General features: G+C 54.8%; 1 protein-coding gene across 1 annotated transcript; it reads left to right on the top strand.

Annotated features, from left to right (window-relative positions):
- Positions 1 to 5,067: 5,067 nt before the first annotated feature.
- On the top strand, positions 5,068 to 14,124 carry Tfap2c (transcription factor AP-2 gamma). The gene is made up of 7 exons (XM_047540009.1): positions 5,068 to 5,343; positions 6,933 to 7,418; positions 7,518 to 7,569; positions 9,012 to 9,228; positions 9,800 to 9,918; positions 11,604 to 11,748; positions 12,576 to 14,124. The coding sequence occupies exons 1-7, from the start codon at positions 5,296 to 5,298 to the stop codon at positions 12,859 to 12,861; spliced, it is 1,353 nt and encodes a 450-aa protein (XP_047395965.1). The 5' UTR covers positions 5,068 to 5,295; the 3' UTR covers positions 12,862 to 14,124.
- The last annotated feature ends 10,285 nt before the right edge of the window (positions 14,125 to 24,409 follow it).

The following is a 24,409-nucleotide window of genomic DNA, read 5'->3' as shown; positions in this document are numbered from 1 at the left end:
GCGGGCTGTGCTTAAACAAAAACTTTTTGTTTTGCACAATGTGAAAATTTACATGTCTTTCTATGGCTGGCTCTGTCATAAAAATCCCTTGGTGCATTTAAAAAACTGCCTTTGAAGGCTCCTGGGGCAGAAGCCACACAGGAGGAGGTCAGCAGGAGGTGGCTTCTCCTGACACTTCTTTCTTCTAAGGCACATATATTAGAGAAATGTGGGAGACATTTTCAACTCATCTCCCTGGGAAAGAAGCTGTTTGGCTGGCTTGCGCAGGGTTTGTGTGAAAACCAGAAAGGACTTGGAAAATGAGGAGCAGTCTCTGCAAGTCTCATTGCCCCCTCTGGCCCAGCGTGGGTGAGCAGGGAGTCCTGGTCAACTGTCAGCACGTACTTCAGTCTTCCTTACCACAAGTCTATCTTACCGAGAGCTCTTAGGGGTTTTTGGTTTTGCCCCCGCGCCGTGTTGTTGTTGGGTTTCCCAAGTACTTTGCGTTTCTCCACAAGGCAAACAGCCTCAGATAACCAAGGTGTAAAGAAAGCTCTCTGGCACTCCAAGAGGACCCTCCCCGCCCCCGCCCTATTCCTTCTTTCCCAGAGGATTCACTCACTGTGACTTGCTCAGTTTCAGCAGGACCTGGGAACCTGCGTGGTGCCTGAAGTCAGATCAAAGCTAGGAATGATGGCTGAGAATTCACGGAAATGTTAATAATTCCGGCTTTGGAGGCTACATGGATTTAAAAAGTATCCTTTGTCGGTGAGACAAACACTATGTTTAAAATCTGTTGGATGAACTCTGGTCCTGCACGTCATATACATATGTAAAGATCATTTAAAACACGGGGTAGGCCCTTTCAAATGGCTAGTTTACAGTTTCCAAGAGGAGGGAGGCGGGCAGGGAGGAGGAAGGAGGACCTTCCAGGTGTGTCTTCCAATCGCGATAGCTGGTTTTGGCTGTGAATCTGTCCCCCCACCCCTTCCCCCTTGCGTTAATTAAATGAACGCTCCGAGCGTGAGTTTACAGCACACGACTCGGCCCTCGGGGACCTGTTTCCTGCGTTGAGCCTGCTCTTAAAACCCCAGCTCCCAGAGTTGAAGACCTGCAACATGAATTTCCAGTTCCTAAGGGTGAGAAGTGCTGTTTGGGTGGAGGGCAATTGCGGTTCCCGACACCGGCCGGGAGGAGAGGAGAGCCCAGAGACCGCTGCTAAGCGTGAGGGCTGGTGGCTAGACGGAGGGTGCCTGCCGGGTGCAGGGTGGCTCCCAGGCGCTGCAGGGGTTGCCTATCCTGGCCAGTACTGGCGCAGGAAGCCGGGTGCCGCCGCCAGCGCCTGGCCATAGTGGGCCTTCTCTTCGCTTGACCGCGAACAAGATAAGTGAGTTAAAGCCTCCGGGCTTAGCTGGCCTGGAGGTGTATGGTGACCTAGGACACTGAGCTCCGAAGGCCTCCAGGTACAGGGCCCCCCGCCCCGCGCTCAGAGCAGTTAGGTCAAGCGCTGCCCGGCCTCGGGACATTAATGGAGATAGGCAGGCTTCTACCATCACCCGGCCAAGCATGAGTGGCCTCTGGCTGGCTGGGGTCCCCAGGCTCAGGGCTGGGGAGAGCCAGGCCTGTCTCGCTTAACAGGTCCCTTCGAGTAGCAGTGGCTTGGATACTGGGCAACTAACTCTGTGACTTGGAGGTAGTTGGACAACTCGAAACCCACCTGGGCTGCTATCAAATGGGGCAGATACCTGCGAGGTCTCAGTTTGGAGAGCCCGCACCATTACCAGACGTTGGACAGAATTGGACTGGGCCCTCCTTGGAAACTTGGAACCCCAAGTACCCTCACCTGGCACCCTGCTTTGCTTGTCTGCAAAAAGGCGTTGTTTGTGAGGAAGATTAAAGATTGAGAAGCTGCTTCCAGTTTGCGGCCTGGTGCAATTCCCTAGGAGCCCTGTAAAGGGAGTTGGGTTGGACCAGACCGGAGGCTTCTGTGCGTGTGCGGCAACCGCTTTGCGTGCTGTGAACAACTCTGTTGTTTATTTTCTATCAAGATTGTTAATATTTTGGGGTGCCTGTGAATTGATGTCTGTAGCGCTGGAGGGTGCGGCTTAAGGGCTTAGATAGGTCTGCGTTTCCTGTGAAGCCCAGTGTGTGCCTAGTGAGGCGCTAAAGGGTGAAGCGCGACGACAGTCACCCTTCTCCCGGATTTGCGGCAGCCTCCGGCTTCTGAGCCCTGCTGGGTCCCGGCGGGCTAGCCATTGACTGAGGTCAGGCTTTGCGAGGGGTGGGGCCGAGGTCCCGCGCGCGTCGCGGGGTCCGCAAAATCGCACAGGGGCCTCCACCTGCTGCTCGGACGCCCCCTCCTTGGGTTCCAATCCGGCTTTACCTGCGGAGCTGCCTTGTTCGGGCCTGGGGTCGGGGGTGGACGTTGGGGCGGCTGAGGATTCTGGCCTGGGGCCTGGAGCCGTATTTCCAAGAGGCGCCGGCCCACCCTCTTCCGAGGTGGCTCACAATTGGGGTGCTGCTGTTTTTGCAGACACCTGGTCGCCCCTGGTCCGTGCTTTATTGGGCCATCCTGAGGCTCCGGAGCCAGAGTGTGTGTGACTGCAGGCTCCCTAGGGGGCGGCAGAGCGGAGCCCCTGACAACCTTCCACCTCCGCATCCCTGCTTCCGCCGGGCGTGGATCCTTACAGTTAGTTTCGCTGCTGCGAGGCCTCTGGGGGTCCGGAGTGGCCACTGTACCCGGGGTGCTGGCTGTCTAAGGGCGCAGCCCCGCTGTGCCGCGAGGGACAGGGACTTCGGAGAGAAGTTTGTTCTGGGTGCCAGGGCAATCGGCTACGAAGTGGAGCTCACGGAAGGCTAAGGCTTCCGGCACCTTAAGGGGCGCGAGCCTTGGTTCCGGCCCAGAAGCAGTCGGTGTGCATGTTTGGGCAGGGTCTCCAAAGGCGGGAAGATGATTTTTTTCAGTCTCTTTCCCCATCGCGGGTTTCGTTCTAGTGCGAGCGCGAATGAATGACCTTTATCAAGAGGTTCCGAAGTCGCTGCGCCCTTCGGTCTTCCAGAGAGGCGGCGCGTGGACCCTCGGTGCCCGTCCACTTCCTCGCCTCCGCCATTGGCACTCCCAGGCAGAAAGAAATCTGTTCCTCCCGGCGGCTCGGGCGAGAGCTGCCGCGGGAAGGAAGGACGGCTAGGGCCTGGGGTAGGGGCAAGCACTTTCCTTCCCACTCCTGGCCCCAGACTGCAGGTAAAGTTGCCGGCACAGCCCAACTTTCTCAAGCTGCTCCCCGGGTCGGTCTTGGAGAAGAACCGAGGCTAGAAGGAACAGAGTGGAGGAAAGCCCAGCGTCACCCTTTGGGGAGTCTGGGGCGCCCGAAGGAGGCGCCGGAGCCTCCTTCTCGCGAGAGCCCTGGGACCCCAGTCTTCCTAGTCCTGAGCACTAGCGGCGCTGGGGTAAATTCTTGGGTCCAGCAGGTGCCGGGGTTCCCTCACCGAGAATACCAGGAGCGCTGGCTGTTTCTGCCGTTATTTACCCCGCGCCCCAGGCGCTTGTTTTGGAAGTGAGGCGTCAGGGTTGCGTTTGTCGTTTAAATTCATTGACCTTCGTGCTTAGTTCAAAGCTCCGCAGACATCCCTGGCCGGCAAAGTCCCAATGGTTTCAAACTTCAGGTTTTGGGTCTCAGGTCAAAAAATCACCTCGGACCTGGCTGCTCTCTAAGGAGAGGGGGAACGTTTCGCTTGGAGGACATCTATTTTTATTTTAGTCCTTACTTTGAGGCCTAACTGGGTCTAAAGAAATGCTCAAACCAACCCGAGGAGGAGCAGAAGGGCGGAGGAAGCCGTCCTGTTTGGATGGGGGGAGTCAAGTCCACCCCAGGCGGAGGAGGCACTGTACGGATGAGTATTGAGGTTTACAAAATTGGATTAGGAATCAATTGAGAATGTTTAAATCCAGACCCGGAAGCCAGTTGGGCCGTCCTACCACATTTTGCCCTCAAGAATTAACAGCTTTCCTCTTGCAATGAGAAAGTCAATTATAATAATAGGGTCAATGAATTTCGTTTCTTTAAATTTTAAAAATTAACACTGAGCGTGGCTTTCTAGCGTGGGCGTCGAGTACTGTGAGGGAGTGGAGGCAGAGTTGAGGCAGAAGTAAGTTTCGTTTTCTCCCTCCACCTGTGGGACGGGCATGCCCACTTCTCTCTGAAGCCCCCTCCCTCTTCCTCGTACCCCCTTACCCCACCCTCCCGTGGAGCTTCGGTTTTTATTCGGCCGGCACCTCTTTTCCATGGCGAGTTGAGGCTATCTAGTGACCCGCCCGAGGCAGTTGCGGATCCGGCGCTGGACCGGGCAGAGAAGTGGGGCTGAGCCGTGGAACGCGCGTACCTTGCAGCCCAGCGGCGGGAGGTGCAGCTTCGGGCAACAGCGGCGATACGCCGTTGTCTCAGCTTTTGGGCCGGTAGAATAGACTGCTGCCTCTTAGGCACTAGGGCAGACTCGCAAGAAACCATGCCTCACCCCTGGCCCTCTGGGTCAGGACGGCGCAGTACCCTGGGAGAGGGGTAGGGGTGACTGGGGCCGATCGGGGCTCCGGCTGCACGACCCCAGCCTAGTTCTTAAGTCCCCGTTTGGCGGGTGGGATGGGGTGTGTTGTTAGAGATACGGGCGCTCTAACCGTGAGAACCCCGCATGCACAGTCTCCACTTCCAGGTGACCTCGGTCTTTTGGACATTGTGAAAAGGCCTTTTACGTGAAAGAGAGCAGCTCATAGGTGCTTGGATCCCGGTTCCCAGTTCTGCCGATCTCAGGTGTGTGCGGGGTGGGAGTGGCAGAGGAAGGCGCGTGGGGGTGCCCAGGCCTCGCTGGTCTGGGGTTCCCAGCGAGGTACAGTCTACTGACTCCCCTCCTAGCCCCTCGCAACGTGGGGCCCGGCGCGACGCCAGGCCGGGGTGCGGGGCGGAGCTAGGCTGGGACTGGCTGGGGGCCGCCCCGCCCGGCGCCTGGGCCTTCGCGCCGGCCCCCGGGGAGGAGTTATGATAATTTCCTTCTCATTAAGGCACTCGGGTCCCGCGGCTATCGCCGGGACACAGTGCGGGCGCGGCTTCCCGGGTCCACGGCAGCGGTCTCCACACCCGCGGCGGCCACATCTACGCTCTTACGGCCCCCGATGCGCGTCCGGTGATCGGGACAGCAAGACCCGCGCGCGCGCGGCGGGGCGGCGGCAGGCGCTTGGTCACCGTGACCCCAATTTTGGATTTACCGCTCGGGGGGTGGGGGGAGTCTGGATTTAACTGGCGACTGTTTTGGGGGACGCCGGACGCCATGTTGTGGAAAATAACCGATAATGTCAAGTACGAAGAGGACTGCGAGGTGAGCGGGGCACAGGGGCGCAGGGGCGCGGGGCGCAGCCCCGCCCCGTCGGAGTACAGTCGCGGAGGCAGGGACACCAGACCGAGGTCCGGGACGAGTGAGCAAGAACTCTCATCTCTCGGCGGATCGGGGTCCAGTCCTCCTGACACCCCCTTAGCCCATTTCTGCGGGCCCTCTTTCCAGTACCGGGCCTTTTCCTAAATATCCAGCCCTAGGGAACAAGGCCTGGAAAGTGAATGGCAGATCCCACCCACAACGCTTACCAGTCGGTTTCCTCCGAAGAGAACAGCCCTTCTTCCCGTTTTCACGGAAGAGCGCCCGTCTGCAACCCTTAGACGTGGTTTTTTTGCAGGAAGCCTTGGTCCAAAGGGGGTCAAGTGAGACTACCTGCCGGCGACACTTGTGCAGAGCCTCCTCCAAGGCGGGCTTGTCACCTGCCCCGCTGCCTCTCAGGGAAGCAAGAAAGCAGCCGAAGCGTGGCTTTCAGGAGAAGTGGGGGCTGGGCGTGTTGGGGGGGCCGAGGCCACATGGGGCCGTGAGCGCTCGGGAGTGCTCCAGCCTGTCGGACAGGTTGAGCTAGAGTTTCGGAGAGTAGGAGGGAGGGAGGCGGCGAGCGGGAAGAGGAAGAAGACGCAGGCGGCGGGAGTCGAGCACCCGGGCGCGTGCAGAGAGGAGCCCGGGCGGCCCGGACGCTGGAGCGCACGGCTCTCCTGGAGCTGGAGGGGCTGCCCCTGCTCGCAGGCCCGGACACTTCCGCTAGGGGGCGACAGTACCATGTTTCTCCTGTTTCCCTGCTACCCTTGTGACCCCAGGACAGATGGAAACACATCTTTTAGGAATTAAGTCGGGCCGCCGAGGGGCGAGGGGACGGGAGCAGGCAAGGTTGCCCAATTTTCAGGGTCTTTTCATTCTCCCTCTGCACCCGGATGTGTGGGAAAGGGCCTTGGCCGGGCAGGGCGATCTCACTTCTTAGCTCCACTTGGCCGGGCCTGGCTAGCAGGGAGGACAACCGTGGCCGCGCGCGTTCCCTCCCTAGATCCTCAGGCGGTGTTGGATGGCAGGCTGTGCCTGGGAGCGTCACCTGCCCGGAGGTCTTTGTCCTAAGGGCGTGGAAGGGAGGGTCCCTGGGGCGGAGAAGTTGCGCACCTCCGGCGCGGTGCGCATTATCCCTGTCAGCTGCTTGCCTTTCGCCGCGCGACTGCAACATGTGCGGGCTGACGAGCGAGCGCGCTCTGCACGGTGTTCGCCGCAGGCCGGCTTGCTCCCCGAGTTCGGGCTGCTGCCTCGGCCCCGCTCTTCCCCGGCCCAGGACCCGAGGTCCCGAGTTGGCCCCTCCGAGCGCCTCGGGCGCCGGAGCGCCCAGATGTTCGCCGCCGGGCTGCGAGGACTCGTGCCCTCAGGTCTCAAACCAGCCGCTCCTTCCTCACTGGAAGTCACTGCACTCGGTGGACAACGAAATCCCGCGGCGCTGTGCCCCCGGGCTCCAAGGCTCGGGCCTCCTGGGGTTCCCGGCGCCCCTGGCGCTGCCAGCCCGCTGGTTCGCAGGAGCAGGGTTTCGCACCAACCGGGTCTCCGTTTTTCTCTTCCAGGATCGCCACGATGCGAGCAGCAACGGGAACCCGCGCATCCCCCACCTCTCCTCCGCAGGGCAGCACCTGTACAGCTCCGCGCCGCCGCTGTCCCACGCGGGAGTCGCCGAATACCAGCCGCCGCCTTACTTCCCGCCGCCCTACCAGCAGCTGGCCTACTCGCAGTCGGCCGATCCCTACTCGCATCTGGGAGAAGCCTACGCTGCGGCCATCAACCCCCTGCACCAGCCTGCGGCCGCCGGCAGCCAACAGCAGGCCTGGCCCGGCCGCCAGAGCCAGGAGGGGGCCGGCCTGCCTTCGCACCACGGGCGCCCGGCCGGCCTGCTCCCCCACCTCTCCGGGCTGGAGGGAGGCACCGTGGGTGCCCGCAGGGATGCCTACCGCCGCTCGGACCTGCTGCTGCCCCACGCTCACGCCCTGGACGCCGCCGGCCTGGCCGAGAACCTGGGACTCCACGATATGGCCCACCAGATGGAAGAGGTGCAGGTGAGCGGCGCCAAGGCCCGGCGGGGACTTTGCCCTACAGCCACCCCGCATGCCACGTTGCCCCCCAACTTAAAGGAAACTTTGTCATTTCTCCCTCAGAATGTCGACGACCCACACCTGCTTGGGCACGATCAGACTGTAATCCGCAAAGGTAAAGAGTGGCCGGGGGTTGTTTTTCTTCTTCTTCTTTTTTTTTTTTTTTTTCATCCTCTGGCTGCTGTGCAGGCAGCCCAGCTTGTGAAGTCACCAACTTGCTGGCAGGATGGGGGTCCTGGGTGGCCAACATGGAACACTGTGTGATTGAGGGGACCCACAGGACTGAGGGAGGCTAGGTTTGTAGGAGTGAGAAGAGGGCATCCCTGATCTGAGTGAAAGGGACACTCTGGTGGAACTCTCGGGAGCTGTCTCTCAATCTCCTGCGTCCCTGCTTCATAGAGGTCTCCGGGGGAAACGTGACCCTCTGAATGCTAGAGGAGAAAGTCTTCCAGAGTCGGTCTTGAGATTTAATTTGGGGGTGGGAAAAAACATCTGCAGCTCACACCTTAGTTGTTGGTTCTGATGACAGTTTTAATTGTAGAACGAGTTGATGTGATTTCAAACACGCATAGGGGAGGAGTAGTTAATTCTGACCTGCAAGAAAAGTTTCGAAACAGTTTGGCCTACCAAACGAACAGACCTGAAAGGGACCGAGCTCCGTGATCAGTCAGAAGTTGGGTTTTTGCAGGGGAGGGAGGAGATGGAGAAAATTGGATTACTTTGAGTGAGTAAATCTAAGTTACATACTGACAGGATTACCAGTCTGACTGTTTGGGGAATTGGAATAGACCTAAATTAAAGGTAGTCAAGGTCTGTTACTTGAAATTGAACTGTTTGAGTAGATTGGGGAGTGGGGGAAATGGAATTTGGAGAAAAACTTGGAAAATAAAATTTCCCAGTAAACTTAACAAAGAAAGGGATTAATTTATATTTTTAAATTTATTGTGATCAGCTGCATTAAAGGGTTTTGGCAATGGATCTGAATTTGTCCTGTGCTTTTATTAGTTGTTCATTGATTGAGGGAGAACAAATCACCATGTATTTAATATTTAAGCAGTCGTCTGAAAACAAATGATTTAATTAAAAAGATTGCAGCAATGGCCAGGAACTGGAAAACCTCCACACTTGAAATCTTGACTAATTAACTTTCCAAGGTGTTACCTTGTGAATTTCAGATTTGATTTGTCTTTGAATAAAGAAAGAACAAGGCTTTAAACAATCTGCCTGAGCAGGGTGTGGTGGTACACGCCTGTAATCCCTTCTACCCAGAAGGCTGAGACAGGAGGATTGCAAATTTGAGGCCAGCCTCAGCAACTTAGTGAAACCCTGTGTCAAAGTAAAAAAGAGCCGGTAACTAGCTCAGTGGTAGAGTGCTTGCCTAGCGTGTGCGAGGCCCTGGGATGCATCCCCAGTGCGGGTGGGGAAAGAACTGCTTGCAGTTTGTAATCCAGCATGTGAAGCTGTCTGAAAGTGCTTTCACCTTTGGTTAGTGGTTTTGTTTTTTTTTTCCCCCAAATGTCTGCAACTCTGACCACCAGACCTGGTCTTGTCTCACAGGTCCCATTTCTATGACTAAGAATCCCCTGAGTCTTCCCTGTCAGAAGGAGCTGGTAGGAGCCGTGATGAATCCCAGTGAGGTCTTCTGCTCTGTTCCCGGAAGACTGTCCCTCCTCAGCTCCACGTCCAAGTATAAAGTGACGGTGGCTGAAGTGCAGAGGCGATTGTCACCGCCTGAATGCTTAAATGCCTCATTGCTGGGAGGTGTTCTCAGAAGGTACTGGGCTCTGAGATTGGGGATTTGAAGGTGAATGTATAAAAGGGCCTGGAGGTATTTTTAACATTTATGTAACTTTTATACCTAACACTGAATTGTAATGGGCTTAGGGAGGGTTTTCAGTACATTTCTTTCTTCTCTTTTAGAAAGTGCCAAATGTAGAAGGAAGTGCTAAAACAGCGCTCACAAATTATCATTTGCTTGGGATTTGATTCTGTGCATGAAGCAGCAGCATCTGTACCAGGAGAAGGGGGGCTGCGTGGCTTCATTGCCCCAGGGAGTTTTTGGAGATTGTTGCAATTTTACGAGAGAAAATTTATCTACTCCAGTACGACTTGCAGTATTCTGTGATTAAACAACAACAAAACCCTAAGGCAGAAGGGAAGTGATGTTAGGGGAGGGTTTTGATTTTGAATTTTACAGGGATTAATTAAACAGGGACCAGGTAGCACTTTGGATGTTGATTCTCATCATGCAGGCTTTGATGGACTCAGCTTTGACAGCAGCACATAGGGACTGTAGAATTTTCAGAGTGTGGTTTCTTGAGAATAGTCGACTTTCTTTTACCCAGAGCCAAGTCCAAAAATGGAGGCCGATCGCTGCGGGAGAAGTTGGACAAGATTGGGCTGAATCTTCCAGCGGGGAGACGGAAAGCAGCTCACGTGACCCTCCTGACATCCTTGGTGGAAGGTCGGTGCTATTACCTTCTTGTTTTGTGGTGCCTTAAGTGTGTGCTGTCTTTAGGACTTTGTCAGTAAAGAGGCAGAAAACAATTCATAAGACTCGGTCACAAGTAAAGATGAAAGCAGTGTGAATTGTCACGTCCTTTACCTGACCATAATTTTATCAAGTAAGCTAACACTTGTGTATGACTGCTCATGCATTCTGCTCTGGGTTCCCCAGAAAGCCTATTGGTTGACAGAGAACTTGGTTTTCCTGACCTAAAATGCTACAGGGGTGAAGAAACATTTCCTGTTTCATGAACCGGTGTTTGAAGGGTACAGCTGATCAGTAGCTACGGCTTTTAAAAGCAGCTTACTTACTGGTGGTCAAAAGTGACACTTCTGAAATGGTTTTGGAGCTGTGGACTCTTGGGATTGTGCTCAGTGCACACAATGGGAGGTGCCCAGTTTAATTCCGTCCTTTCTTTCCATCAAAATGGGAACACACCTGTCCTCCCAGCTACTTGGCAGGCTGGTCAGGAAGAGCATAAGCCTGAGGGCCAGTCTTCGTGAGACCCTGTCTCAAAATAAAATTTCAAGAAAGGGCGAGGGGTGAGCCATGACAGGGTGCCTGGGGTTCAATCCCATTATAGGGGGGAAAACAGACCTCCAGCCCACAAACGAGCCCCCAGTCCCCGTTCTCAGATCATAGTATGTGCCTCTTAGCTTCTTGGATGGGAGACTCTTCCCCTGACCTGGAAAGTAGCCAAGAATGCAATATGGCCTTTAATAGGGGTGAGGAAAAAGTAAATAATTAAAAAAAGATAAAAAACAAAGCCAGCAGCACTGTTACTGCGCAGGAACCCGAGCTGGTGGAGCTGGAGCGAGGGCCTGAGGCAGGGCGGAGCCCCAGCCCCTCGCCCTCAGCGGGGTGCCGGCCAGGCCCCAGGCTGGGGAAGCCAGTGAGCAGTGGGCTCTGTGAGCCGCGTGGTCACTTGAGCACCTTATTCCCCTGGCCTCCGGGTGTGACTGTGGTGCTGAGAGACCTGGCAGAGCCCCTGCGCCTCAGAAGTCGGGCAGGGAGGAAGGGCTGCCTGCTTGGGAACAGCTGTCCTGCAGGGAAGCTCGGCTTCTGCATAGAGCTCGGTGCCTCTGCCAGGTTTCCTGACCGGCCAGCCAGGCAGGGGGCTCGCATGAATGCACGTGCCCAACAATGGCTCTCAGATTCTGATCCCTAGGCACGAGGGCCCCTGCACCATCTGGGGTTTTGCAAAGCCCTCCCGTCTTGCTCCCCCGGGGCCAGAAAAGGCGCCTTTCTGCTGGGAGACGACTCCCGGTTTCCTTCCTGGGATGAGAGGTGCTCATCTCCCTTCATTTTCCTGCTTCCCCACAAAAACTTACTAGCAAGAGAAAGTGTGGGCCTCTGATAACCATGGAGTAGAGGACCGGGGAACTGTCCCCAGCACAGGAACAGACTTCAGGTGCTTCGCCCTGACCTGTGCTCCTCACCCTCTCGTCCCAGGCAGCGCATCTGCGGAGGGCACCCCGGAAGGCCTGCCTGCCTGCTGTGGAGTTTTTTGCCCCGCGTGAATTCATCTTAGAATGCAAAGTGACTGGCAGACAGTTCGTGCTGGGAAAAGAGAAGGGGCATTTTGCTGGCAGTTCCTGTAGCCATCCAAAACCTAACCCTGTCGCCCTTGCTGATGATTCTAGGCGAAGCTGTTCACTTGGCTCGCGACTTTGCCTATGTCTGTGAAGCGGAGTTTCCTAGTAAACCAGTGGCCGAATACTTAACCAGGCCTCACCTGGGCGGGCGGAACGAGATGGCCACCAGGAAGAACATGCTGCTGGCCGCTCAGTAAGTGTCCTTGCTGTCGCAGACCTTCAGGTGCAGTCCTTGCAGCTCAGAAGAGGAGCCAGTGGTGAAATAGGGTGTGGTGAAGGAAGACGCCAAGACAGCCCCATTCCCAAGTCAAAGCCATTAACCTTCTTGTAGGGTTTGCAAGGTCTGGGCTGCCTAGTTACTCAGCTCAACCTGATTCAGCCCCCTTCCATTTCTATATTTGCATAGCTTATAAAAATTTGTTTTGTCACAGGCTGTAAAGAGATTGTCTTCTGCCTCCTGATAACAGACTGTTTTTTAAATGCAAAGTTCAGGGTGATTTGAAAGAGAGTCCTGAACCAATTAATTGTCTCAAATGCTACTCAGTGCAGCTGCGGAGTTTCTCATGGAAACCCACAGTAGGTTGATTTTAAAATCAAGCTAAATGAAGCAGAACCAGTCAAGTCCAGGAGAGAAGGCAGGAGTGCAGTGAACCAGCCTGGACAGAGTGTGGGTTTCAGGAGGACTCGTGATTCTCTGGGTTCCTGATGAGTGCTTATTTATTGGAACCACTTTGCACCAAAATAAACCCTGCCTTGACCTCAGAGTCCTGGTAGTCTTGCCTAGTTGTGGGGTTAATCCTGTTACTTCTAATTTCATTGAGGATAGATAAGGTAGTGCTTGAAAAGAGCCTAGTTCAGGGTCTGGCACGTAATAGGTGCTCAGTGCAGCAGTTGGCTGGCGGTAGTTTCTGTTCCCCTTGCTTGGTTCGGCTAGGCTGCTCATCCTCAGGGTCATTTGTCCTGCGTTCCTTCCCTAAAGAGCTGGGTAGAGCTCACTGGACTCTACTGATGTCTTCACAGGCAAGTGTGTAAAGAATTCACAGACCTCCTCAATCAAGACCGAACACCCAACGGGAACAACAGGCCCTCCCCAATCTTGGAAACGAACATGCAGAACTGCTTGTCTCATTTCAGCCTGATTACCCACGGGTTTGGCAGCCAGGCCATCTGCGCCGCTGTGTCTGCGGTGCAGAACTACATCAAAGAAGCTCTGATTGTCATAGACAAATCCTATATGAACCCCGGAGACCAGAGTCCAGCAGATTCTAATAAGACCCTGGAGAAAATGGAGAAGCACAGGAAGTAAAATGAGGCTGAGCAGAGGGCGGGAAGGGAAAGGACCGAGATTCCTACTCCGCTGGGACAGACTGGGAAGTGCTCCTGCGGGGGAGAGAAGCTTCCAGCCTCCCTTACCCACCTACCCTAAGGCCTCTTGTTACTGGAGGCTTGTACCATCTTGACCTGCCCTCCTGGATCCCTGTGGCTTCTCCAGCACTGCAGTGTCTGACCTTGGACACATGATCCCAAGGTGACAAGTACTGGGTTTTGGTTTTTTTACTTGTTGAACGTTTATTTTTTGGAAACCCCGTCCCTTCTTCCTCTGAAAGTGGTGCTACAAGTTTTAGAACCTTTTTGTAAGTTCCCTGGGCTGACAAGAAGCCACGGGCCCAGCTGTTGAGACGTCAGATCGATGCGATTCAGATCAACAATAACTTATTTTATTCAGTGTTAAGATATGGCTGGTTTTTACGTCCACTAAATAGTTTTTCAAAAATCAGTCTTTACCTACCTTCTTAAGCCATCGTGCCCTCCAGGAGGAGGCCAGGTGCCCTGTGCTCAGAGTCTAGTGAGCAGCTGGCGGGTGGGTGCAGACCCTGTGCCCAGAGGGGCCTTCTGGTTGTAGGAAACTTGTAGAAACAATGCCTGCTGACGATTTCATTTTTCTTTTCTTGTCTCTCTCTCTCTTTTTTTTTTTTTTTAACTTTGAAAGTTAACTCTTTAAATGGGCGACTCTTAGAAATGACAGGTTCCTGTAAGGTACTGAAGCTTTATTTGCATATTTATTTCAGATCTTGATTTTTTGATAAACTTGAAAAGGGTGGACATGAAGCGTTGGCTGCCTGTCACCCCCAAGTCCCTGTGGAGGCTCTGTGTTTTGAGAAACAGTGTGTTGAGTGTACAGATTTTATTTATGCATAATTTAATGGGGTCTGTAAATACTGATGCACTTCTTATGACTTTTTGAGAAACGGGATTCGATTTTAATATTAACTTTTAATGGTGGTGGGGTAATCTATAACACGTCTTTAGATTTTATTCATCTGTACACAGGGTATGAAGAATTAAGAGGATACAGGGCTTTGTTCTTGGTTTGGAAGATTCTATTTAATTGGAGTTCTCTGTTCAGAAAGCAATAACTTGGCGTCTCATTCCTATGGGGCTGAACCTCAAGGTGAATGTGCGTTATAGTTAGTGTGGGTGAAATGGAGCTTTGGAATTGAACTCCGTGCCTGTAAATGTTCCCCAAATTATTGTGTGCATATGATACCTGTATAATAAAAAGTATTCTCGATAGAATCCTTGAAAGTCTGGTTCTAACTTGATTTTTTTTTTGGTCTTGTTTTCTTTAAGTCCCTACGATGAGTGGAAGATAATTTATGGCTTGACTGTGGCTTATTAATACAGTAGACTGGGCAGAAAAGTTGTCTGCCAGGAAGGAAACTTGAGTTTTGTTTTCTCTCACTGGGGAGACTTCTCAGCTGCCCCGGGTCTTTGCACTAACACCAGTATCTCGACAGCAGATGGGACCATCCTCCCCACTTGAGTATTGGGAAGTGTGTGAGGGGCAGTTTTTTGACTTTGAGAGCGACAGACCAACTTTTTTTTTGTTTTCTCTGTTTGGTGCTGGGGATGGAACCCAGGGCAGCAGGCATGCTAATAAGCACTGAGCTACACACCCCGAGCCCAGGACACAGGTTTCCAGAAGGGTGTCCGTCCCCTGAGGGTGGGTGTGTTCCTGCCCTGCACTCAGCATGCTGAGATGCTGGATGCTGCTCAGGAGTGGACATGAGATCACAGGTATTTCCTGGGCAGACGTGCCTCAGAAGACTTGGCGTTCTGTCAAATGCAGGCAGTGGAGGGGTAGGGTGTCCCTGTTTCATGAATCACAATTCTCCATCTTTGGGAACAGGGCCTCTGCCCAAGGCATCCTAGTCATTTGGTCTGCCTGCAGGGCAAACCCGAGATCGGGTCTTCATGCATCTCAGGAGCGGAGGAGTCTGGCAGGGGTTGTGTCCTCGCTGGATGTTTGCAGAGGTCTTGGATGAACACTGCTGGCACTCATCTCAAGTTGAAGTGGCCTGGCATATCCGCCAGGAAGTGATATGTTTATGGTTTGGCATGTGTGGCCAGGCTTCAAAGGAAGTGGGCGCGCAAGGCTTTTCCACGTGGGATGAGGGCACTCCCGCAGCTCCGCGCTCATCGTCCTTCATTTGTGATTCTCCACCTCGTGCTCGGCCGTTCCGCACTTGGTGTTGCCAGTGGTTGTTATTAAGTAATTCAAGCTCTGCCAACCCAATACTTTCTCTTGGCAGCTTTTCCTTGGCCACCGAACGTTCCCATTAAGTTGGATTTATCTGGTTGATAAGTCAGGATGACAATTGCTCTCCTTCAGAGCAGCAAAAAGAGGTCTTAGGTTGGTAGTTATTTCTCAATCAGGGCTTAAGACATTGGGTGTTAGGGAAAGTCACCGGGGCAAAGGGCTCGAGGAAGAAGGCCTGTTTTCTTACCTGCAAACTTGCGTCTGAACTGGAGGTAGGATTGTGGGAGCTGTGCCGCATTGCGATGCAGAGAGTGCTCTGAACTCACTGCCTCCCCGCCCCCATCGGCCCAGGATGGAAGAGTCGAGAGCAGGGCCCCTGTGCCTGACTCTGTGCTGGCTTCTCCCTGATCTTGGTTGTTATTGGTGGCAGGCAGTCACTAGGCTCGCTGGGAATAGGGTTGCACGGCAGTGACAGAGTTTTCTGCCCAACCTCTTTGATTCAGTGCCACGGAAAACAGAACCGAGTACCCTCAAGAGTACCCCTTGACCACTGGCTGCTTGCAGTGAGTGTGGGCCTGCCCCCTGGCATTAGGTCGCTGGACCTTGTCCCTCAGGGGCCAGTGTGGGCTTTGTTCTGAGCCCTGTGTGAGCATGTCTTCCCTTGTCCCTGCCCCAGGGCTGCGCGCTGGCTGTTCCACAGACAGCTTGCTTTCTGTTAGGTGCTTGATGTCACTGCCCTGGGGGAGGAAATAGGGGCTTCCTTTTGCCCCTGGTTGCACTGCAGGAAGCCCCGTCAGTTGCTTGATTTACCTGCGGGACTCCTGGGCAGCTGGAGACTTGGCCTCCAGGGACCTGGTGCCTGGGAAGTGTCCTGCCCTGCAGATGGCACACCGGTAGGGTCTCAGGAAGGTCAGAGAGAGCGTTTCCTGTGGCAGTTCCTGGCTGTCTTCCGTTTGTGTGATTGGATTTGTGGGTTAGGAAAGGAATGATTAGTCTCGTTCCTCGTTTGAAATGATTTCACAGCAATGACCGTCATCCTCTTCCTTTTGGGGGTCTAGCATCAGGGTGAGCTCTGAGCCCCCAGAGTTCCTGGATTTGAATGTTGAAAACCGTAATGAACCAGGTCACGGACCAGGAGAGACTTCTGCGGGACTCAGCGGGGATTGGGTTTGTGGCACCCATTCCTGGTTTCCCGGCTGTCACTTTGCTGAAGAGGTTGCTGTTACTTCCAGGTGCTTCCCCAGTCTCCTCCCTTTTGCAGGTGGGTAGAGTGGTGTCATGAGGTGGCAGTGAATCTGCTCGCCTTTACACGCAGGGGGAGAACCTGGCCTCCGAGGGGAAGAGCAGCCTGGGGTTCCCACAGCAATGCTTGGAGCTTTCTGTTGGCCCTGCAGAGCAGCCACCCTTGGCCAAGTCGTCTCTAGCCAGCTGAGCCCAGGGGTGGCCTGGGCTGTCCCCCTAGCTGGAGATGCAGGAAGGTCCGCTTTGCACGCTTGACTGCTGCAGTCCGTGGGCTCTGTCCTCCCGGAGCAGATGTTGTTCTTGGATGACTGGACTTGCCTTTCCCAGGTCTTAGCATACCTGGGGTTTCTGTTCTAGGCGACAGTCCTCATTTGCTTCTTTGAAATCTTCAGGTCACCCCCTGGGAGCCTTGGGGATAGGTGAATTCACAAAGACCTGCCACCTTCCTGGTTTGCGGGCCTGGGCTGGCCTTGTGCTGAGGTCCCTTTTGATGCAAGACACATCACGCCTTGAGAGTGCTGTCCGCTGGTAACACCGAACGTGATCTTCTGCAGAAACAAACTTGACCTTCCGATTTTAGAATTGCTCTCGGGCAGAGCCCCTGTTGCATGGAATGCTCGGTTATTGTTGGCACTGTCAGAAGCGCTGTGATTTCCTTGCTCCCTTTGGATAACATCTCGATGGAGGAGATGGGAAGGAGAAAGGCGCGGAAACCGAGTCCAGAGGCCTGCTTCCAGGGGCGGCTTTGCTAGGAATGTTTACAAGTTCTCGCCGATTTCAGTGTGACTTTTCATCGGGACACGTGGTGCTGCTTGTGGCTTCTCATTTTTTTCCGAAGAGAACTTTAGCCCTAGGAGCGGCCTCCTGAGCCAGCAGAGCTGAGTGGGTTGAGGGGTCTTGGCATCTGGCCTTGGCTGAGGCTTGAAGGCCTTTGGGATTTTATGGGTGTTATGGATTGAATCATGTCCCCCAAAAGGCATGTTGAAGCCCTAACCCCCAGTAGCCCAGAATGAGGCCTTGGGAAATAGCGTCGTTGCAGGTAATTGAGTTGAGGTCATCCTGGAATCGGTGACCTTTGATCCCAGGGCTCCTGTCCTTACAGGAAGAGGCAGCAGACCCCGAGGGGAGCACCGCGTCAGGACGGGAGCAGAGCGCTGCGGTGCAGCTTGGCCGAGGGGCTTGGAGATGTGTCCCTGCCGGATGTGTCCGCTCGGTCTTTGAGAGGGCGCCCGGCTCTGCGCGCACCTCGACTTTGGATTCTGGCCTCTGGAACTGTGAGACGTGCATCTCTGTTGTTTTGAGCAACATGCTTGTGGGACTGTGTCCTGTCAGCCGTGGGGCCCTCTTGCGAGTGCTCACAGAAGGACATTTTCCTTGGTTGTTTTCTTGCCCTGGGGTCTTTCCCATCTGCACAAAGAACGGGGCCTGCTGCCCGGGTCAGGCCCACCTGTCAACGTGCAAGCTAGTCCTTCCAGAGCAGTCGGCATCCTTGTCCCAGGAAAACCCAGGCTCTGCGGTCCCTCTCCCTCCTCCCTCGGCTTGCTCCATGTCGGTGGGTGCGTCTGTGTCTCCCGCCGTCGAGTCCTGAGCTGCGACTCCTGAGCCCGTCGATCATCAGAGCACCTAACGCGGGTGTTCTTCCCTGCCCTCGGCCTACGGGAGCAGGAACGCTGGGTAGAGGATTCAGGAATCTGTACTTCACACAAACTCCTCTTGGCGATCCTGACCTTGGGATGAATTTAGGAATACTGTCTTCCAGGACCTCCTAGTTTTGAAATTCTACTGAGTCGCATCCTGCAGTGGAGGTGGGGTGGTGTGACTTGCTGCGTCCCCAGCATCCTCCAGGTGACGTGCTCTTGTTCTGGAGCTCCTGTTGCAGCCAGTGGCCTCTAGCACCTGGGACACTCTGCTGGCCTCCAGCAGGCCTTGAATTCACGAGGGCAGCGCTGCTCTGTCTTGTCCTCGAGGTTCTCACGATGCCCTGACTAGCTCAATGCCGGCACAGCGCAGACGCTCAGGAAGCGTGTCGCTGAACAGCAGGGCCAAACTGGGGCGAGCGGTCCCCGGCCCCTCCACGCTGCCCCCCAGAGGGCTTTCATCCTGTGCCTCCTGAGGTCGGTGGCTCAGAGGGGGGACTTGCTCTGGGGGAAGGCGTGTCTCTGGTCACGTTCTCGGTGCCTCTCTCTTCCACTTAAGCAAACTGTCAGAATCCGAGAAAACTTGTCTCAGCGTGTCATTTTACAGGTAAACGGAGGCCCAGAGAAGGGGCTTTCCCAAGGCCCTGCACCGCCTCCCATTTCATTCTCTTTGGACCTTCGGAAGGACGGGGTTGCCTTGCCATCACACCTCACTCTGGGACCTGCCTCCTGGGGAAGACTTGTCACTGAGCACCTGCAGCTGGTGCTGGGGAAGAAAAGGTGGAGCCCTTTCACCTGCAGGGAGCTAGCTCCTGGAGAGCGCAGCAGACGCTGGCTTGTTAGGAGGGCGAGGGCTTGGGGGGTGGGGGGCACCAGGGAGGGGAGCTGGGCCGAGCTGGAGGCAGGGGACAGCATCTTCAGGCTGTCCTGGGGTCCTCGGAGCTCCGAGGTGGCGCCCAAGGGCAGCAGAACTCAAGGTCAAAACTGGCTGCAGAGCTTGCACAGTGGGAGCCCACTTGAGCAGACGATGTCGCAGAACAAACAAACCACTCTTCAGACGACCCCTTCAAACATTTTAAGAGGAATTTTTCACTCTTTCAAAGCCATCTTTTCCCACACCCTACCGTCTCTGGTTCTTTCCACAGTTCTAACATGCCTTAGTTTCCAGAATCTGTCTCTCTTGAATGGTTGGAAAAAGAAAAAGAAAAAAATATTCCAGGTGAAATCACTAAAAAATAATTGGGCAAAACACCCATGGATGAGAGGGTAAGCCACCAAATATTGGGAGGAGAATTCCAAAAAGAAAGTGTAGGCAAAGGCCCTGAGGCAGAATGTGCATGGTCTGTTCACCACAGAGCAGAGAAAACCCCAGAAGACCCCAGGGTTGGAATGCGGCGGGGTGGTGGTGCCAGCAGATGTGGGAGCACGGAGATCTGACGGTGACGTGGGAGCACGGGGATCTGACGGTGACCTGGGAGCACGGAGATCTGACGGTGACGTGGGAGGACGGGGATCTGACGGTGACGTGGGAAGGCCAGTGGAGTTCAGACCACACACATTCCTGAAAGGGCCACTCAAATGCCAAGTGGCAAACAGATTGGGTATGTGTGTCCCTGGCTCCGTCTGTTTCTCTCGAGGACTGCGCCCGCCTTTGTCTAGGCTCACGGTGGAGGCCGGGGGTGTGGAGGCTTGCCAGTTCTGGTTGCATTTATCAACGAACGTCCACTGAAGGCCTCCTGGATGCTGAGCTTTGTTCTAACAGACAGAATTGTGAACGAGGTGGACGCGGCTCGACTGGCAGGGAACCTAGACTGCTGGTGGAACCAGACAATGAACAAATGGTTTCAGCCTGAGTGTGGTGTGTGCCTGTGATCCCAGGGACTGGGGAGGCTGAGGCAGGAGGACTGCAAGTTCAAGGCCAGCCTGGGCAATTTAGTAAGGTAATATATTTATTTAGTAAGTAAATAAAAGGGCTCGGAACGTGGCTTCGTGGTAGAGTGCACAGTACTGCGAGTCCCAGTGCTGTTGGAAAAGGCAGCATTTTCAGATAGCAGTGGTGCTTGGAAGAAGAGAACAGGAGCGAAGCTTATTTCAGACAGGTGCAGTCAAGGCAGCTTCCTGGAGGAGGTGACATTTGAGCTGAGCCCTACCTGGCAGAAAGAAGCTGGTCTAGCAAAGGTCTAAGAGCTTCCTGTGTGCAGCTTGCAGCCGAGTTCCCAGGGATGTGCGGATGTTGCACATCCAAACCCGGGAGCACTTTGCCTCCTGTCTGAACAGCTGGCTTCACCTGCCTCACTTCCGCTGCCCAAGGCATGCTGTGTCCCAGGAAGCAGAGGGAGCCCCAACGAGCCAGGCGCAGGGGCACAAGCCTTGTAATCCCATCAGGAGGATCTCAAGTTCAAGGACAGCCTCTGCAACTTGGTAAGATGCTGTCTCAAAGTAAAATTTCAAGAAAAGGGGGCCGTGGATGTAGCTCGGCAGTAGAGCACATGGCTCCATGTTCGAGGCCTGGGTTCCTCCCCCCAGGGCAGTGCCTCAGGTTGGACCCTGCACAGTTGAGTGGCATGCACCCAGCAGAACCCCACAGGTGTCCACAGCTTTTTGCAGAGAGATGCTAATGGAGGGCTGGGTATTCCACCTGCTGGTGCCACTGGCGGCCAGGGTGGAGGATGGAGCCTGACCCGGTGCCAACCTAGTTCTGCCCTGGCGTGCAGGCCGAGTGAGATGTGTGGTCCACGGTAACGTACCACGCATCTGATGTAGGGCGAAAGACGCTGTGTCTGTGGTGCCTCTGTGTGTGTGACAAATGCTGCTTGACACGTAGGAAGGCAAACTTCCGGGGACGGTGACGCGCATGGCACAGGGTGGGTAGCTCTTGTCTGTTGAACCCTCACTAACTGCTGTCTCCACTGAGCGCACGCTCCCATCTGGCTGGCCCATCGTCAACCCCTTGCCCCTCTGTCCTCATGTTCTTCTGCAAGGTCCCTTGCTCAGAATGACTCCCTCCTTGTGCCCAGATTGGAAGCAGCATAGCTCAGTGATGGAGCGGGCAGACTCCAGGAAGGACCGACTTGGATTCAACCTGCTTCTATCGCCTTCATGACCACAGCCAGGGGAAGCAGCCCCTCAGTTTGGGTGTGTGGCAGGAGCTGTGTTCAGATGTGGTGGTGACACAGCCTGGCGTGGCTTCTTCGCTGGCCTGTAGCGTCTGCTTAGCTTCATGAACATACACAACTCGCTCTCCTCAGCAGTGACGGTTTCCAACTTTGCATGATTGTGAACCACTGTGGGATGAATCCCAGGGGAACCTCAGCCACCAGTCTTACTTCTCGGACTCCAGCATCCCAAGGAAATGAAAAGCGTCCATCCCTGGTGCACGCTTGTGGTGATGGCTTTGACACACGCGATCTGCACAGGCAGGTGTCCGTGGGGTTATCTTCCCGCCCCAAGTGCCGGGGAAGGGCTCTCCCCACACCCACCCCATAGCGCTAAATTGTTCAGAAAAAAACTTCTTTTGTTTCTTTTTCCTCTCCAACCCCCTCAGAGCTGTGTTGGAGCTCAGGGCACATGCCCTATGGTGAGCGTGTAATTTAGAGTGAGTGCACTCCAAGCGCATATGCCGAGTGTGCAATCCAGTGTCTGTGACATCTGCCACCAGAGCACGTCCCTCGGCCACACAGCACGGCCCGTGTCCTTCCGCCCTGGCTCACTGCTGCACCCGTCGCCCCTCGCCTGCTTTCCCCCCGTGGGATTCCTTTGCCTCGCTGGGAGTAGAGTTCCAGGCTGGCTTCCCCGCTGCTGTCCCCCGCTGGCCGCGGCGAGGTCCGCCTGTCTGCTGCCCCGCGCAGTCCTGCAGCGTGGGTCTGCCGCAGTTCGTACCGCTAACCCCTGCTGAGAGACGCCTGTGGGCTTCCAGGTGTTCTCTTTACGGAGGGCTGCTGAGACCACCATGCACACCTCGGGGGACACCCTTCTGTCTGGGTGGGTCCGGTGGCCGCAGAGCCTGCATGGAGTGTGCCCCTCCTGGGAGCAGGCACTGCAGACGGAGGGACAGACAGGGCTGGCCAGGCCACCACCTTCCCTCTCTCGCAGTCAGACCCCTTGTTGTCCTGGGGACTTGACGTTCTCCGGCAGCCCGTGTCTGTCCTCCTTTCCCACCTTCTCCCTCTTCTCAATGGCAGCCAGATGGGCAACGAAGTCCACGTTCACCTGGGAGCTCGAGACCCTGGCCTGGGCGCTGGCCCTGGCCCCGCGCCCATCGGCTCTGTGACCATCCTGGGCCTTGCCAGCTCTCCACCTCTGTTTATTAGTTTGAGTTCACAGATAATGCCTACCTTGCCAAGTTGTCAGAGGGTCGAATAATAAAAGGAGGACAGCCAGGGCAGATGGAGGGTGGTCTGAGGAGGAAAACGAATCAGTCCAAGAAGAGCGGCAAGGATTTTTATTTGGTTTTTCTGTACTGGGATTGAATCCAGGGATGCCCTACCACTGGGCTACGCTCCCAGCCATTTTAGTTTTATTTATTCTTTTTAATTTTAATTTTTTTAGTTGTTGATTGGCCTTTATTTTATTTATTTATATGTGGTGCTGAGAATCAAAACCAGTGCCTCGCTATCAGGCCTCTTCCACGGAACCCCAGCCCCAGCCCTTTTCTGTTGTTGTGAGACAGGGTCTCACTACAGTGCACAGCCTAGCCTTGAACCTCCCGCCTTGGCCTCCTGGGATGAGATTGCAGGCGTAGGGTTTCAGGCAGCCACCACCACACTGTGATGCAAAAGGAACAATGGCAGCCGCTGAAGGGGGACACAGAGGTTGTCCACTCTGAGTGACTTAGCCTGGTGCCCTCCTGAGCCTGGGCAGCCTCTACCGTCCTCTACCATCCAGGGCTGTGCCCAGCCTGTGGGGTGCTGCGGGCTCCCGAGTTCCAGACAGGGGAGCTGAAGGGGTGAGACCACATGGACCCCCGCAGCCTCTGGCACCCAGTCCTGGCCAGCCCAGGGCCCCTCAATGGAACCTCTCAGGACTGGCATCGGGCAAAGCTGCCACCACCCCAAGTCAGACCTGCCACAACCAGCACGGCCAAACTTGTGGTTCCAGTGAGGGGCAAAGCAGGGTGGTTAGAAAAATAAAGACTCACCAACACACATTTTGAAGGTAAAGCTGGGATCAGGTGGAGCTCTGCTCTCTGATGGAGATGCAGATCTAAAGTTACACCAGCAATCTTTATTTATATATGTCTCATCAGGTTAAACCCTACGCAGGCATTATTCTTTCTATTCAGGAAGGTTCCAGAAACTAGGACATCTGTGTAGCTTTTCCACAGTTGCAATCCACAGTTGCAAAGTGCAATGTTAGGAGCTTTGTGTAGCTCTCAAGAAGGTCCATTGTTAAAAGTTACTATAATGGGGGGGTAGGGAAGAACAGAGTTACTTTATATTAGTAGAGGGGAGTGAAGGGAGGAGAAGGGGTATGGGGGACGGAATGATAGAGTGAAACAGACATTATGACCTCATGTACGTGTATGACTGCGTGACCAATGTGATCCTACAATCTCAGAAAAATGAGATTACACTCCATTTATGTATGATCTATCAAAATGTATAAATGCATGCTACTGTCATGTACAAATAATTAGAACAAATAAAAAATTTAAAAAGTTACTATAAACTGGGCAGACTCAGGAGAGACAGAGCTGGTGAAACGCTGTTGTTGTCTAGCTTAAGAATCCCTCTCTTCCCAGGAGCTGTGTGCCTGAGACGGAGGTCAGAGCTGTAGGACTTGCACAGAGCCTCCTCAGGCAGGGCATTGCCACAGCGGCTAAGCATCCCGTGCCCCTGCACAGGAACATTCCCAGGCACAGGGATGCCACAGCCACAAGGTCATCAGAGACCCCCAACCTCAGTCACCGCTCTCCACACATACTCACTTCAGCCTGTCTCCTTCCTGCCATGCCACCTCTCAGTCCATGCCACTGTCCTCTCTGACATGGCCACCCCTGTGTCCTCAGTGCCCTCTGCCCCCTCTGGTCTGCCTAGGCACCTTTTTCAAGCGAGCCCGGGGGATCCTGTGGACATGGAGCCAGGCTTGCTACCGCCATTCCACCAGGCTCATCCGCCCAGGAGGAGGTGCGGACCCTTCCCTGCCTGCTCTCGGGCCCTCCTCATCCCTTGCCTCCTTGCCGAGGCTGGGCCCCAGCTCCGTCCTGCCTCAGAAGGGCACCTGCCGCCCCTGCCCCTTCCTGGCACCTTCTGTGTTTAAGTCTTTGAGGGAGTAGCAGGGGCATGATGGGCTCAGCCAGCTCCCAAGCCGCCTCTGGAGTCTTCACTGGAGTTGATCGGAACCTGGAGACTTTTGTTTGTCTGTGGCACAAGGTGTTCCTGCCCAGAGCATAAGCTCTGAGAAAGTGCCCCGTGTCACTGGTGTGTCCCAGCCCA

The sequence above is a fragment of the Sciurus carolinensis genome, chromosome 2 (assembly GCF_902686445.1).
Source record: "Sciurus carolinensis chromosome 2, mSciCar1.2, whole genome shotgun sequence".
Lineage (NCBI taxonomy): Eukaryota > Metazoa > Chordata > Mammalia > Rodentia > Sciuridae > Sciurus > Sciurus carolinensis.
This window is presented reverse-complemented; position numbering and strand designations above follow the sequence as displayed.

Coding starts and splice junctions, on each gene's coding strand:
- Tfap2c (XM_047540009.1), top strand. CDS start 5,296: ATGTTGTGGAAAATAACCGATAATGTCAAGTACGAAGAGGACTGCGAG. Junction 7,570..9,011: donor TCAGACTGTAATCCGCAAAG/GTAAAGAGTGGC, acceptor CTTGTCTCACAG/GTCCCATTTCTATGACTAAG. Junction 11,749..12,575: donor AACATGCTGCTGGCCGCTCA/GTAAGTGTCCTT, acceptor ATGTCTTCACAG/GCAAGTGTGTAAAGAATTCA.